Below are 14,869 nucleotides of genomic sequence, written 5' to 3'. Positions count from 1 at the left end.
GGGCCAAAGGCAGGTGCCAAACCGCTGCGCCACCCAGGGATCCCTTAATACATGATTCTAAAAAACCCTCCAGTGTTCTGCCTCACATAGCTAGCTATGAATTCATAGCTAGCTTTGAATTTTCTGTCCCCATGAATGAACCATTTGGAAAATATGGTGCATTTCCCTGATTACTAGTAAAATTGTACATCCTCATATATATTTCTTTGCCATTTGAGTTTTCTATGAGTTGCCATTTCTCAATTGGATTTTTTATCTTTTTCTTACCAATGTGTAGGCTTTTCATTATGTAATTTCATATACTATTTCTTTCTTGTTTCTGTACATTACAAATAAATTCTCTAAGTCTTAGATTTTCAGAAATAATTCAGTTGTTCAAGAGATGTTGTTAATGCAGTAAAGTCCATTGATCATTTTTTATGGTTTGTGTTTTTGTGAATTTTTAGAAATCTTTTCTATTTCATAAAGATATTTTATGGTTATTTTCTAAAATGTTTTGATACTTGCAATTTCCATTTCTAAGTTGTCTAGAATTTCCTTTTCTTTAAGGTGTCAAATATGGATCTGTTTTTCCTCAGATGGATAGCCATTTCCCAAGACTTTTCCTCCCTGGTTTGCTGTTTCTCTCATATACCATGTTTCCAATATAATAGGTTGGATTTCCTTGTTGATTTCTTCCATATTTTATTATTTTGGCCTTTATCTTATGACAGCACCAGTCCTAATTACCATAGCTTTATAGTAGGTCTCCATGATTGGTGGTACCAATTGTAAGAGGAAAGAAAAGCTATTCCTGACCCTCTTAGAGTTCCTGGCTGAATCTGAAAATCAAATTGACAGGTAGATTAGCAGGATAAAAACATGCACATTTTACTGTATTTGATATTTTTTTATATAGGAGCCTTCATATAAGAATGGAAACCCAAAGAAGTAACCAGAATAGGAAGCTTTACACCTTTTAGATAAAAAATGAATTTGTGAAGAATTGGCAGGACAGAGGGGTTTGGACTGAGGGTGTAGTAAGTGGTAAAGAAGTAACTGGGAAGATATGGGCCAGTTGAACCAGGTTTGTTCACACAGCCTTGTCAGCCCTGCATTCCCCATAAGAATGTCTCTGCTCTCTGGGTACAAGGAGGGTGCCTTTCAGTGGGAGTTTTGTGACCTGTTTCAAAGAAGAAAGATGGTGGTGTTTAGAAAGGGGGTGTTTAGAGTGACCTTCTTGCTTCTCCATGTGAAAAAGACTCCTCCAGCTTAATCTGCTTAACACACCAGGGTCAAGGTGCCTAGCTTGTCCTGAGCCCTACCTCAGCCATAATCTTTGATTTTTGCTATTTTCAAGATTCTTAGATAATCAGTTCATTGACTGCCAGTTTAAAAAAAAAATCTTGTTTGGGTTTTTATTGGGATAGAATTGAATAAATAATGGTGAGAATTTTCATGAATATAATGGGTTGATTTAATAAGTTAGTCTACCATAGCTTCATAGCATCAGAAAGCACTAGACTCCTGCATCAGAGAGGTTTGTTAATCATTCAGCAACAGCAGTAGCCATGTCCCCAAGATTGAATTCTCAGAGGATGACACAAGGTCAAGTGATAGGTCTGTGTGCTGCACACACAGTTGGTTGTTCCACAGAAGAAACCCATGCTTAGGAGCACTGCAGTCTTGTGAGGGGACTACTCCAGACATTCCTAGCCTCTACTCTTGAAGGGCACATCATCTTTGTTGTTCTAGCCAGCAAATAAACATTCCCCATCCTGGTAAGAGGATTATTTCTATCTTCCAAAAACTTCTTGCTATACAAACATCCTTGAAAAGGTAGCCCCAAACAAAGCTTATCAATGCCCCTGTTCAGAGGCATGTAAAAGTGTCAGCAACCGTAAAGACTTGTCTCCCAAAAACTCTACCCCTCATTTATACTCTGTCTTGGCTTCTGGTGAATTTCCCCCATGGCCACTCTATTGACTGCTTTGATTAATCTGACTGACAAGGACTGGAGCCAGACCATATTCAATTTATTTCATACAGCGTTTATGTAAAGCCTCTCTCAGGAGGACTATATACAGTAGGATGGAGCCAACCTAAAATATTTTTTTTTTAAAGATTTTATTTATTTATTCATGATAGTCACAGAGAGAGAGAGAGAGAGAGAGGCAGAGACACAGGCAGAGGGAGAAGCGGGCTCCATGCACCGGGAGCCCGACGTGGGATTCGATCCCGGGTCTCCAGGATCACGCCCTGGGCCAAAGGCAGGCGCCAAACCGCTGCGCCACCCAGGGATCCCCCAACCTAAAATATTAATCTCAGCCATGCCCATCCAAGATTCTGGGCCCAAACAATGAAACAAATCCTAAGGCACCAGACTCTACCTTAGAAAGCCAGTGAATTTCTCCTAAAATTACTATATTGATTGTTCCTCTTGGTCCAAAAGATTAATCCAAGTAGAGCAAGATTATCAGTTGTACAACTGTTTCTTGGCCCTGAAGGAGGAAGTGATTAGGGCAGTTCTTTTTCCTAACAACCCTAGACAGTAAATTAAGACTGTCTGACTGCCTTCCAGGGACAAGCTGATGTTTCCTTAAATACTGAATTTTTAACATGTTAACTACCTCTGATGTGCAAGTTGCATTGTTTTAGGGAAGGAGACTATTGTCTGACTTCTACATAAGAAATACAATCATAAATGTATACATGGTGCCCTTTAGAAAGAGTTTCTTAATAGTTGTTGGGTGGGTTCCCCAAGTGGGATTACAACGGTTCAAGAAATTCAGCATGATGGTGCCTCTGCCATGGGTTCTCAGGTCAGCTCTAATAATTAGATTTAGTTTGTTTGGTTTTGGGTTTGTTGTTTTGTTTTGGTTTGGTTTTGGTTTTGGTTTTTTTTGGAGTGGCCACTTGAGGACAAGCAGTCCAGTTTAACCTGTTTACCTTCTCACGAGCCAGATGGCATTTGTCTGTTCCATAAAATGAGTGAACCATGGAGATAGGGGAAGACATCCAAGTTATCTTGAGGTATTGACAGGTGTTTTGTCTGGGAAGCGTAGAAACTGAGGCCATCCCTGCTGCTTCTGATAGGCCTCTCAGTAATACTTAAGCAAATAAAAATTAAATCATGGTCAATTCCACTGGTAGGGGATGGCAGTCCCAGCAATCTGTAAAATGAAAGGCTCCTGCAGTTGTTTGGAATGCCACATTAGAGTATTTTCCTTTGTGAGGATGGAGAGACAGAGTTTTGAAAAAACAGATGTTCAATATCCATCCCTCCCCCTGTATTCCATGGTCTGAGGTATGTCTGGCCTAGGTGTCTGGGTTTTTGCTATCCTTGCACTGCCACAAAATTGGCATGCCTCATTTTAGTAATTCTTACCCTAATTATTTTCCAAACATCTCCTGCTGTGAGACAAGAGGGACAAATATGTTTTTATGGAACTTGTAACCATTATATACCCTGCTTTGGCCTATATGGGCCACTAAGAAGAACTCATCAGGAAGTGTACTCAGTCAAGTAATCATTATCCTATGGACTAAGACCATGACAATCCAAGAGAATCTGTATAGTTGAACCAGAATTAAATTTTAATCCTCTAAGCCCCATTTTGGAATGTGTACAGTCAGGATGAACTGGGGTTGTGATTACGGACAAGAAGGAAGCAACCATGCTCAGGAATGGTTAGGATTGAATCCCAAATTTCCAAAATAGGTTTCTATAATCCCCCATCTCTTTTATGCTGATAATTACCCAAGAAGCAGATGAAAGGAGATGATCCCCTTCTGGGGATGTCCACATTCAGTGACCAACCCTCCCTGGCAAGGTGTGTGGACAAAGAGAAGGTAAGGGGGAGAGAGTCAGAAATATTTTGCGTCCGTCTTCGAGAAGGCTGTTTCAGTGCTCAATCATACCAGATACATATGGATGATAGGGAGTGGAGAGACCCCATAAAATATCTTGACCATCAGCTCAGGGTTAAGAGACTCTTGAAATAAAAGGTATACCATTGTTAGACTGCAAATGGTACAGAGTCCAACTGACAAAAATTTTGTTTCAAGAAACATAATGGTGTGGCTGGAGTTAGCTGATTGGAATCAACAGCAATCCCATAGCTTGAAATAGTGTCATTGTCAGTGAGTCACCACCAATAGCCCCAAGACAGGAGGTCACAGATCTAATGTGGGACCTGCCAGGAGTATATGGGACTCATTTGTGCCCTAAGGCAGTATGACTTTTCCCACTATGAGACAGGAGTCTGGAGTGCAGCAGTATTCTCTGCATCACAAACACAGGCCTTTACTTGGTGAGTTCTGTGATGGGGAACGTGTTGCCGCATCCAGTGTGATGTTGTGTCCAGACAACAATCATGGCAGTCTGTGAAGGGCAGGCTGGATGAGCAGCATGATTCTGGGTCATCTCAGTAAAGAATGGATCCTCATCCCGGGCCCATGAGTAGCTCAGTTTGAGGAGCAGCCACAATTTGTTCCCACAGTTCACAATCGTAGAGAGGGTTGTCTTTAATCTTCTAGTCTGTGGTTTCCCAAGTGGCAGACCAACTAGCAAGTCAGAGTTCTCACCAGTGGGCAGGATTGACAGATGTGCTCTGGTTCTACATAGCTGGCTCTGAGGAGGGACAGCAAGAGCCTTCAGGTCCCAGTGAGGCTGAGCCACCAGGACACTAGACTGAGGCATTCATGGGAATCTTTCTAAATTAAGGGCTTAACAGAGCCAGCAGCTTTGCTTCAGGAGGTGAATTAGGGAACAAAGTCACTCCCAGAGGGGCAGCTGCCACTCATTCATGTAAAGCCATGATGCCACTACAGCCAGTTAGCTGCATTCTTGAATATATCATTTCTTCTTGACATCCAGGGCTTCTCATCTTGCCTATCAGACTAGAGAATCACAAGACCTCCATGAAGATAGATTGGAATGGAAATGAAAAACATTTTAGATTTATCCATATTTGAATTTTGGCATATTTATTTAATATATTATTAAGAATAATCATTTCTTTAGTGCTATTACAATAGTCTAAAAGAGATGATCAGGAACTCTTTTTAAGAGCATCTGGCCCTTTCCTTCTTGCCTTAGTCCATTTGGGCTGAAATAGCAAAATACCATAGATGGAATGGTTTAAACAACAGATATTTATTTCTTACAGTTCTGGAGGCTGGGATCAACATGCTAGCTGATTTGGTTTCTGCTAAGAACAGTCTTCCTTGCTAGATAGTCACTTTCTCACTCTGTCCTCACATAGTGGAGAGATGTTGAACTCTGAACTCCCTCTCCCTCTTCTTACAAGGACATTAACCACCCTCATGACCTCATCTAACCCTAATTACTCAAAGACCCCACTTCCAGTATTATCACACTGCTGTCAGCCTCAGCATTTGAGTTTTACAGAGATGCAAACATTCTTCACTCCATGACACCAATTGTGATTGGGTTGGACAGAAGAAGATGGAATCAAGCAAATTTTGTAAGACATGAGGGACTTTGGACAATGAGTACCTAGTGGTTTTATTAACTAGATCAGGAAATAAGAGAAGCAACAATTATGAAAAGGTGTAGGTTAAATTATGTTGACTTTGAAAATCATGTGAGACATCCAGATGGAAGTATCTAATAGACCACTGAAATTTCACTTAGGCACATAGAACCAAAGACCAGGGAAAAGATGTACACATTAGGAAGTCATTAGAACTCAAATCATAGTTACTCACTCAAGTTGATGAGATTGGTAGGGCCAATGGGGGAGTGGGGTAGGGGAGGAGAGAGAGAGAAGGATGAATTAGGGAAGACTAAAATAGAAATGACATTCAAAACTCAAAAGAGAGAAGATAATAAAGAAGAAAGCTGAGATGAATCATATTACAGAAGCCAATCTTAGAGAAACGTACAGAAATAAAGGAGAATTGGAAAGAGATAAACTGTAAAATATCAAGAATTGAAAGTTATCCTTTGAATTTTAAAATTAGGAAATTTCTGTTTATTTTGACATTAACCTAGTCAATGGAAACAGAACCCAGATTATAATAAATTGAACAGTAATTTGAAGGAAGGGTTTCCAGACATAGAGATGTATTTGTAAATAAGAACCTTCAGATTTCAGTTTAGCTGAATCATCAGTAAACCAAAACTAAATCATAAATCTGCAACTTTGTTTTAGACTTGTGTTGGTGTGATGTTAGTAGGCCCAACAGGTGGAGGAAAGACAACAGTCAGAAGAATTTTAGAAAGAGCATTAACACTATCACCAGTTGAAGACCTCCTGTCAGTTACAGAAAGGGAATCTACTTCACAGGTAAATACTAAGTAATATGTTTCTCTATTTCTTCAGACCTTAATTTATACTTCAGTAACATTTTATGTCCTATTTACATAAGTATGTTTAATTTATTGCTAGGAATTTAGTAGTTAGGAATCATTGTAGTAAATTGGATTTTTTAAAAGATTCATTCATTCAGAGAGAGAGAGAGAGAGAGAGAGAGAGGCAGAGACATAGGCAGAGGGAGAGCAGGCGCCATGCAGGGAGCCCAACGCAGGACTCGATCCTGGGTCTCCAGGATCACACCCCGGGCTGCAGACGGCGCTAAACCGCTGCGCCACTGGGGCTGCCCAAATAGGATTTTTTTTATTTGAATTAAAACTAGTAATTACTAGTATAAAATAAATCTATTAAATTATATATTTATTTTGTAATTAGTCACCTTCACGGACTAGTTAAGTTGTAATTGTTTTTATAGGTGATCAATTGAATCATCTTCAAATGATTATAATTTTGTCTCTTGTAATATTTATATAATTTATATTCTTACTGCATTCATTAACCCTCCAAGATAGTGTTAACTATAATAATATCTTGTTCCTTACTTTATCAGAAATGCAGTTTATATTGCTGTATTTAATATGATATTTGTTCTTCATGTATGGTAAATATTCTTTTATACTTTGGTAATTTTCTTCCATTCTCATTATACTTTGGTTTTTGACTTCTGTAATTTATGAAATAAATTATATATATAACACCCAGTGCTCACCATGACAAATGCCATCATTTGTCACCCCTCCTCCCCCCACCTCCTTCCAGCAGCCCTCAGTGTGCTCTCCATCATCTCCTATGGTTTGTCTCCTTCTTTTGTTCCCTCCTCCCATATATTCATCCATTTTGTTTCTTAAATTTCACATATGTGTGAAATCATATGGTATTTTTATTCAATATAAAGTTAGATTCCAATAAATAGTGTGTACTTCAGTTATCTTATTTAATGACTCAGCAGGATATTCCAAAAGTTTTAGAAAGTCAGGGTCTCAGTTCTGATGTTTTTTCAGCTAGTGTGCAGTTTCTTTCCATTTTCAGATGTTTGTTTCAGTAAGCAAGAAAATTTTTTTTTGTAGTTCTTAATAAATAACTCTTTCTCCTCCTTGATTAAATTTATTACAAAGCATCTTATTCTTTGGATGCTATTATAAATGGAATTAGAATTTCTTAATTTTTTGTGTTGTTGTTGAAGTGTGTTTGTTGCTGCTATTTAGAAATGCAACTGATATTTATGTGTTGATCTTGTATCCTACAAGTATGCTGGTTCATTTATAGCTCTAGTAGTTGTTTTGTAGATTCTTTGTAGATTTTCTATATATATAATCATGTCATATTTTTTTAAGATTTTATTTATTCATGAGAGACACACAGAGAGAGACAAAGACAGAGGCAGAGGGAGAAGCAGGCTCCATGCAGGGAGCCTGATGTGGGACTTGATCCCGGGACTCCAGGATCACGCCTTGGGCTGAAGGCGGTGCTAAACCACTGAGCCACCCGGGCTGCCCTCATGTCATATTTAAATACAGATAATTTTACTTCTCTCTCTCTAATTTGGATGCTTTATATTTTTTTTCTCACCTAATTACCAGGCTAGAATTTTCAGTGCAGTGCTTAACAGCTTTGGTGAAAATGGGAATTCTTGCCTTGTGCTTGATTTTAGGGAGAAAGCTTTCAGTCTTTCATTATTGAGTATGAAGTCATCTCTGGGTTTTTCATAAATGCTCCTGATTACATAAGTAAGGAAGTTCCTTTCTATTTCTAGTTTGTTGAGTGTTTTTATCATGAAAGGGTGTGAAATTTTATCAAATGTTTTTTCTGCCTCTCTTTATGTGATCTTGTGGTTTGTTTCCTATGTTGTATTAATATGTTATATCACATTGATTGATTTTCTTCTGTTAAACCTGCCCCTCCATTCCTAAGATAAATCTTGTCTGGTCATGTGCTGTTACATTCAGTTTGCTAGCACTTTTTTGAGGATTTTTGCATCTCTGTTCAAAGGGATATAGTATGTAGTTTTCTTATGGTGTCTTTGTGTGGATTTGGTATCAGAATAATTCTAGCCTCATAGAATGTGTTGAGAAGCATCCTCTTCTTTTCTATTTTCTGCAAGAATATGAGTAAAATTGATGTTAATTCATTGTCAGATGTTTGGTGAAACTCCTCTACCATCTGATTTTGGACTTACATTCTTGGAGATTTTGATTACTGATTCAATCTCTTTACTTGTTACAGATTTGTTGAGATTTTCTATTTCTTGAGTCAGTTTTGATAATTTTTGTTATTTCTAGGTATTTGTATCCTGCAGATTATATAATTTGGCATATAGTCATTCAAGTGTTTTTTTTTTTTTAAGATTTTATTTATTTGACACAGAGGGTGCACAACCAGGGAGAGTGGCAGAAGGCAAAGGGAGAAGGAGAAAGACTCTCTGCTGAGCAGGGAGCTTGATGCAGGACTTGACCCCAGGACCCTGAGATCATGACTTGAGCAGAAAACAGATGCTTCACTAACTGAGCCACCCAGGCGCCCCATAGTGTTTCTTATAATCCTTTTAATTTCTGCAAGGCACTAGTAATGTCCATACTTTATTTCTGATATTATTTATTTGTGTCTTTTTTATTTAATATTTCCTTTTTATTGAGATATAATTGACATACAGTATTATATTATTTCAGGTGTACAACATAGTTATTTGACATTTACATATATTGTGAAATGATCACCACCAGTCTAGTTACCATGTCACTATACAAACTTAATACAGTATTGTTGACTATGTTCTCCATGCTGTGCAGTGCTCCCTAGGACTTAGTTATTTTATAACTGGAACTTTGGACTTCTTGATTCCTTTCACTTATTTTGGTCCCCCTGCCAGTACCTTTCCCATTTGGCAACCACCCATATATTCTCTGTATCTATGAGTCTTGGGTTTGTTTTGTCTTTTGAAAAGATTCTACAGGGGATCCCTGAGTGGCTCAGTGGTTTAGTTCCTGCCTTCAGCCCAGGGTATGATCCTGGGGTCCCAAGATCAAGTCCCGCATCAGGCTCTCTGCATGCAGCCTACTTCTCCCTCTGCCTGTGTCTCTGCCTCTCTCTCTCTGTTTCTCATAAATAAATCTTTAAAAAAATAAAAAGATTCTACATGTAAGTGAGGTCATGTGGTATTTGTCTTCCTCTTTGTAACTTATTTCCTGAGCATAACCCCAAGATCCATCTGTGTTGTTACAAATGGAAAGATTTATTCTTTTTTTAATGACTGAGGATTCCATCATGTATACACTTTGTGTGTGTGTGTGTGTGTGTGTGTGTGTGTGTGTGTTCGTGCATGTATACACACCACATCTTCTTTATCCATTCATCCATCAGTGGACATTTAAGTTGCCTCTATATTTTGGTCATTGTAAGTGATGTTGAGCATAGGGGTACATATAACTTTTCAAATTAGTGTTTTTGTTTTCTTCCAATAGATACCAAGTAGTGGAATTGCCAGATCATTTATTAATGATCAGAAATTATTAGGATCTCTTTCTTTGGAGTGAAAGACCTCTTCTAAAACTTTTGATATTAACAGTGTAAAAATTTAGATAATTGTATTATAGTTGATGCCTTTAAGAAACCACACTGGATTTTTTCAGATTTCAGGAAGAAAAGGAAAAGTAGATATTTGTGTTTTAAATCCAAAGTGTATCACTGTTAGTGAACTATATGGACAACTGGATCCTAATACTATGGAATGGACTGATGGATTGTTATCAACAGCAGTTCGGAATTATGTATATTTTAACAATGCAAGGAACTTAAAGAAAAACAGTGATTTCGGATTGAAATCAAGAATCTCAGATGCATCTAATGTAAGTTAATATGGAAGGATTATTTTTGACTATTGTGGATAAAATATTTTTATCCATTGTTTAAAGCATTTAAGCATTATTAGATCCTTACCAGTATAAAAGTAAATTTAAAAATCAGTTTTAAAAAGGAGAAAAATTATAAGCTATAAAAAACTGAGATAATATGCTAGTGTGTCTTAAAATGGTTGATAAACAATAAAATGAAAGATACTGGCTTTTAAATTAACATAGAGTGGAATAAGTGTAAGCAGAGGATGATCTAGTCATTCTGACACCACTAGTATATCTTACAAATTAATGAAGTATGAACATAATTCAATGGCAAGGTAAATAAAGTTTTTGATACAAAATTCATCATATAATTGTAAATAGAAAGAAAAAATTTGAATGTTGTATTCTCTCATAAGTTATAAGTAGAAATTACTAGTAAATTTCATTAGCCAAAATATAATGGAAGAATGACATTTAGAACCAAACAGATAAGCAAAGGTTTTTTTCAGGTTTTATTTATTTATTCATGAGAGACAGAGAGAGAGAGGCAGAGTGAGAGGTGGGCCGGATGCAGGACTCGATCCCAGGACCAAGGATCATGACCAGAGCCTAAGGCAGATGCTCAGCCACTAAGCCACCCAGGTGCCTGCAAAGATTTTTTTTAAGTTTTTACTTAAATTCCAGTTAGTTAACAGAGTATGATATTAGTTCCAGGTGGACACCATAGTGATTCAGTACTTGCATACTTCACCTGGTGCTCATCTTAATCCTCATCACCTATTTCTCCCATTCAGTGGCCTCTCTGGTGACCAGCAGTGTGGTCTCTAGAGTTAAGAGTCTTTTTCTTGGCTTCTCTCTCTCTCTCTCTTCTTTTTTCACTTTGCTCATTTGTTTTGTTCTTAAATTCCACTTATGAGTAATGTATAGAATTGTTGAATCACTGTATTGTACACCTGAAACTAATATAACTGTATGTTTACTACACTGGAATTAAAATTAAAAAGAAGGCAATATTAACTCTTCCAATCCATTTTTTTTAAAATACAAGTCCCTTATCAGGGACTATGATTTACAAACACTTTCTTTCATTTTGTGGGTTGTCTTTATTTTCTTGATATCCTTTGAAACAAAAGCTTTTAACCTTGATGAAGTTCAGTCTGTTTTTTCTTTTGCCACATTTGTTTTTTTTGATATCATATCTGAAGACAGTTTTGTATAATTCAAGGTCAAAAGACTTTCTTCTGTGCTTTGTTTGTAAGAGTTTTATAGTTTCCACTTTTAAATTTAGGTCTTTGGTCTTTTTTTTTTTTTAATGTTTATTTATTTATTTTTTAATTTATGATAGTCACAGAGAGAGAGAGAGAGAGGCAGAGACACAGGCAGAGGGAGAAGCAGGCTCCATGCACCGGGAGCCTGATGTGGGACTCGATCCCAGGTCTCCAGGATCGCGCCCTGGGCCAAAGGCAGGCGCCAAACCGCTGCGCCACCCAGGGATCCCCTTTGGTCTGTTTTGAGTTGATTTTTGTGTGTGGTATAAGGAAGGGATTCTGATTCATTCTAAAATTTTAGAATTATGACATAATAAAATTTTAAAACTATCATGAAGGAGGGGGAAAATACCCACCAAAATATCCACCGTGATTCTTTATAGGTGGTAGAAATTCAGAGCAGTTGCTATCTTCTTTGTCCTTTAACAGTATTATTTTAATGTTATATAACAAGCATGTACTTAACTGTATGGGAGGGACTAAGAGAATTCTCTATAAGAAATAGCCTGTGATCACCTCTTAGCTGAGCCACACTGTGTTGCTTCTGTGGGTCTTACAGCAACAGAACCTTCTGCCTTTCCCATTTTCATACTCAAGAGACCATATTGGCATATAGTCCATTTGGATTGGAAAGTGTGATCAAACAAATATTATTGCTTACATATTTTAGGTCTTCAAACTTGATTCCTCTGATGCAGCAGATACTGACATTCATGTGTTTGAGGAGGTGGGGAAAGATGTCAACATTCCAGAAGGTCAGAGTAAGTGTTACTAAGATTCGGTAAAGTGACTGATTAACAGAGGAGACAAACTGAACCAAACGAGCTTTATTGCTAACTTTAAAAACATTTTTAATTAGTGATATTTTGTTCTTATACTATTTATTTTTTTCTTCATTCGTTTATTTAGAATCTGTGTAGTGTTACCACATACTGTGGTATATTCATCTATCCTTATGTTATAGAAGCAGTAGGTCTTATTAAGCCTTTTCAGTTTATAAATGAACATTAATATCTCACAAGAACCATATAGATATTAAAGGTAAACGTAATATTGTGTGGAAACCTACAATAGCATTGCCTCTGAAGTGGGACTCCACACAGTCTATATAATACAACCCAAGCATACCCCTCTAAAAAGAATTGCACATCCACCGTGTACTACTTTGCAGTGTGCCAGGGGCCAGAGAGTGTGTACAGTGAGGTTCCTAGAGCCCCCTTAGTCTCTCACTGCTCCAGGCTGAACCTTCAGCCACACACTCATTGTTTTGTTCTTAAATTCCACTTATGAGTAATGTATAGAATTGTTGAATCAGCCATATGCCAATCTTTCAGACTTTGAAAGAGGCTTCTGCTATTGCTTTTACATTTCTAGAATTCCTTAGTTTGTGTGTGTCACTTCTTGGCATTTGAGTTAGGAGAGCATAGTCTTTGGGCATAGTGAGTCCCCTTCCTAGGGCTTTAAGACAGGCACCAAGGCAAGTATTTCCACCAGTCAAAGCCTCTAGCATCCTGATTCTCCTCCCTCTTCTGCTGGGATTCTAATGTTCACAGGCAGCTAGCTATTTTGTACCTCCACAGTGACCCTCACATCCCTCCTCTATCTTGACCAATGAGTTTTTTACAACCGTGGAGCAAGATGGTGCCTGTAGTGTATGGAAAGAGGAGTAAATGGGGTCACAGTATGAATTACTCTGAAATCTATTTGGTTCTTTCTTTGAAGGGCATCTACTTCTGTGCTCTGTTTTCCCTTCCATGCAGAAGGGGGAAACTCACAAACTATATTATTGTGGAAAAGATAAATCCATGGATCTCTCTCTTATCCAGAATGTAAGGGCTAATGATACAATGCAGTAATCTAAGAATATTGAAACAATATTTAAAGAATTACTAAGGTGTATGGTGTAGATAGGGTTGTTTTTATTTAATAGATATTAGAAACTGCATATAAACATATTAAGTCTAGTATTTTCTAGGATATCATTTTTCCAAACAAAATAGAAAATTTGCAAGGTTGTAATAAAAGAAGACTGAGATTATTCTCAGTTACATTAAAAATACCTTTCTCTGCAGACTATGAGTGGCAGTGGATTATTTTAGATGGTCCAGTGGATACCTTCTGGGTAGAAAATCTAAACTCCATGCTGGATGATACTAGAACATTATGCCTAGCAAACAGTGAGCGAATAACCTTAACTAATAAAATACGAGTGATTTTTGAAGTAGACAGTCTTTCTCAGGCCAGTCCTGCTACTGTCAGCCGATGTGCAATGGTCTATATGGTAAGTTTCCAAAAGCATATTTCTTAAAATGTATTGTTTAGCCATCGTCTACAGCATTTTTAATGACTGTTTATCAATACCCCTGGACTCAGAGGTGATCAAAATAGTTTTGTGTTCCCTAAAGCCTCTAACCCAGAAATGAATAGGAGAGTAAATAGGACTATTTAAACTAGGACTGCTCCGTCACTGGAATGTCAGTATTTTCCACAGCCGTGAGCAAGTAGTGCCCTTAATAGGCAGGATAGGCTGCTGGTGTGGATTCTTTTCTAGTAGAGGAAGACTGCCGTGAAGCCTTTCCATACCTGCTCTATGACCCTCAGGATTCGTGGAACACAGGACAGTGGTGAGGGAAATGGAAGACACAGCAAAGAATTCTTTTTTTAAAATTTAAGTTGAATTAACTAACGTATAGTGTATTATTGGTTTCAGATTTAGAACTTAGTGATTCATCAGTTGCATATAACACCCAGTGCTCATCACACATCACATGCCCTCCTTACTGCCAATCACCAGTGACCCCATCCCCCACCCCGCTCCCCTCCAATGACCCTCAGTTTGTTTCCTGTGATTAAGAGTCTCTCATAGTTGAGAATAGATCATTCTTTAAGCTGTTCTGATCAGTTGCACTTTGATGAATGATGATTCTGATCCATATTTTGTGTGGGGCAGCGGTGAACTAAAGAGATGGTAAGTAAGAAGATGGGCACTGTATTTTTCTTTATTCATGTAAAATTATTTTGTGCTTTGTATTGTTAGGATCCTGTTGATCTGGGATGGGAGCCTTATGTTAAGTCATGGCTTTTGAAAACTTCAGAAATTATGAATCAAACAGGAGTGAGTTGTCTTGAATTCATGTTTAAAAATAGTGTCACAGATGGACTACAGTTTATAAAGAAGCATCAGAAATATCAGCCATTTCCTGTCCAAGATATAATGACTGTTATAACTCTGTGCAGAATTCTTGATGCTTTCTTTGACTTCATGAGTAAAAATGGAGGCTTTGGAAAATGTGAGTTTCCTTCTTACATGATGTGATCTTGTATTTCACCTCATCAATGCCAATGATTTATCACCTTCTATTAAGTCTTATAAAAGAAAACAAAGGAAGACCATGAATTTTTAGTCACCTTGAACCAACAACAGACATAGAACAGCCTAGGATCATTC

At 37.6% G+C, this 14,869-nt stretch overlaps 1 protein-coding gene across 15 annotated transcripts in view; it reads left to right on the top strand.

The window, feature by feature from the left end:
• Nucleotides 1-14,869, top strand: part of DNAH14 (dynein axonemal heavy chain 14) — a 475,011-nt gene that overhangs the window by 303,346 nt on the left and 156,796 nt on the right. For 14 of the 15 annotated variants that reach the window (XR_007411998.1, XM_049112476.1, XM_049112477.1 and 11 more), the window contains 5 exons: nt 6,159-6,293; nt 9,947-10,162; nt 12,092-12,182; nt 13,494-13,702; nt 14,459-14,711. Coding sequence is in view for 14 of the 15 variants with exons in the window: in XM_049112476.1 (XP_048968433.1) it covers nt 6,159-6,293; nt 9,947-10,162; nt 12,092-12,182; nt 13,494-13,702; nt 14,459-14,711 (904 nt within the window). In the remaining variant the exon portion in view is untranslated. The remainder of the gene's footprint in view (nt 1-6,158; nt 6,294-9,946; nt 10,163-12,091; nt 12,183-13,493; nt 13,703-14,458; nt 14,712-14,869) is intronic. The other variant, XM_049112483.1, reaches the window with a different exon arrangement.

This window comes from Canis lupus, chromosome 7 (assembly GCF_003254725.2).
Source record: "Canis lupus dingo isolate Sandy chromosome 7, ASM325472v2, whole genome shotgun sequence".
NCBI lineage: Eukaryota > Metazoa > Chordata > Mammalia > Carnivora > Canidae > Canis > Canis lupus.
The sequence above is the reverse complement of the archived record's forward strand: the minus strand, read 5'-3'. Positions and strand labels throughout refer to the sequence as shown.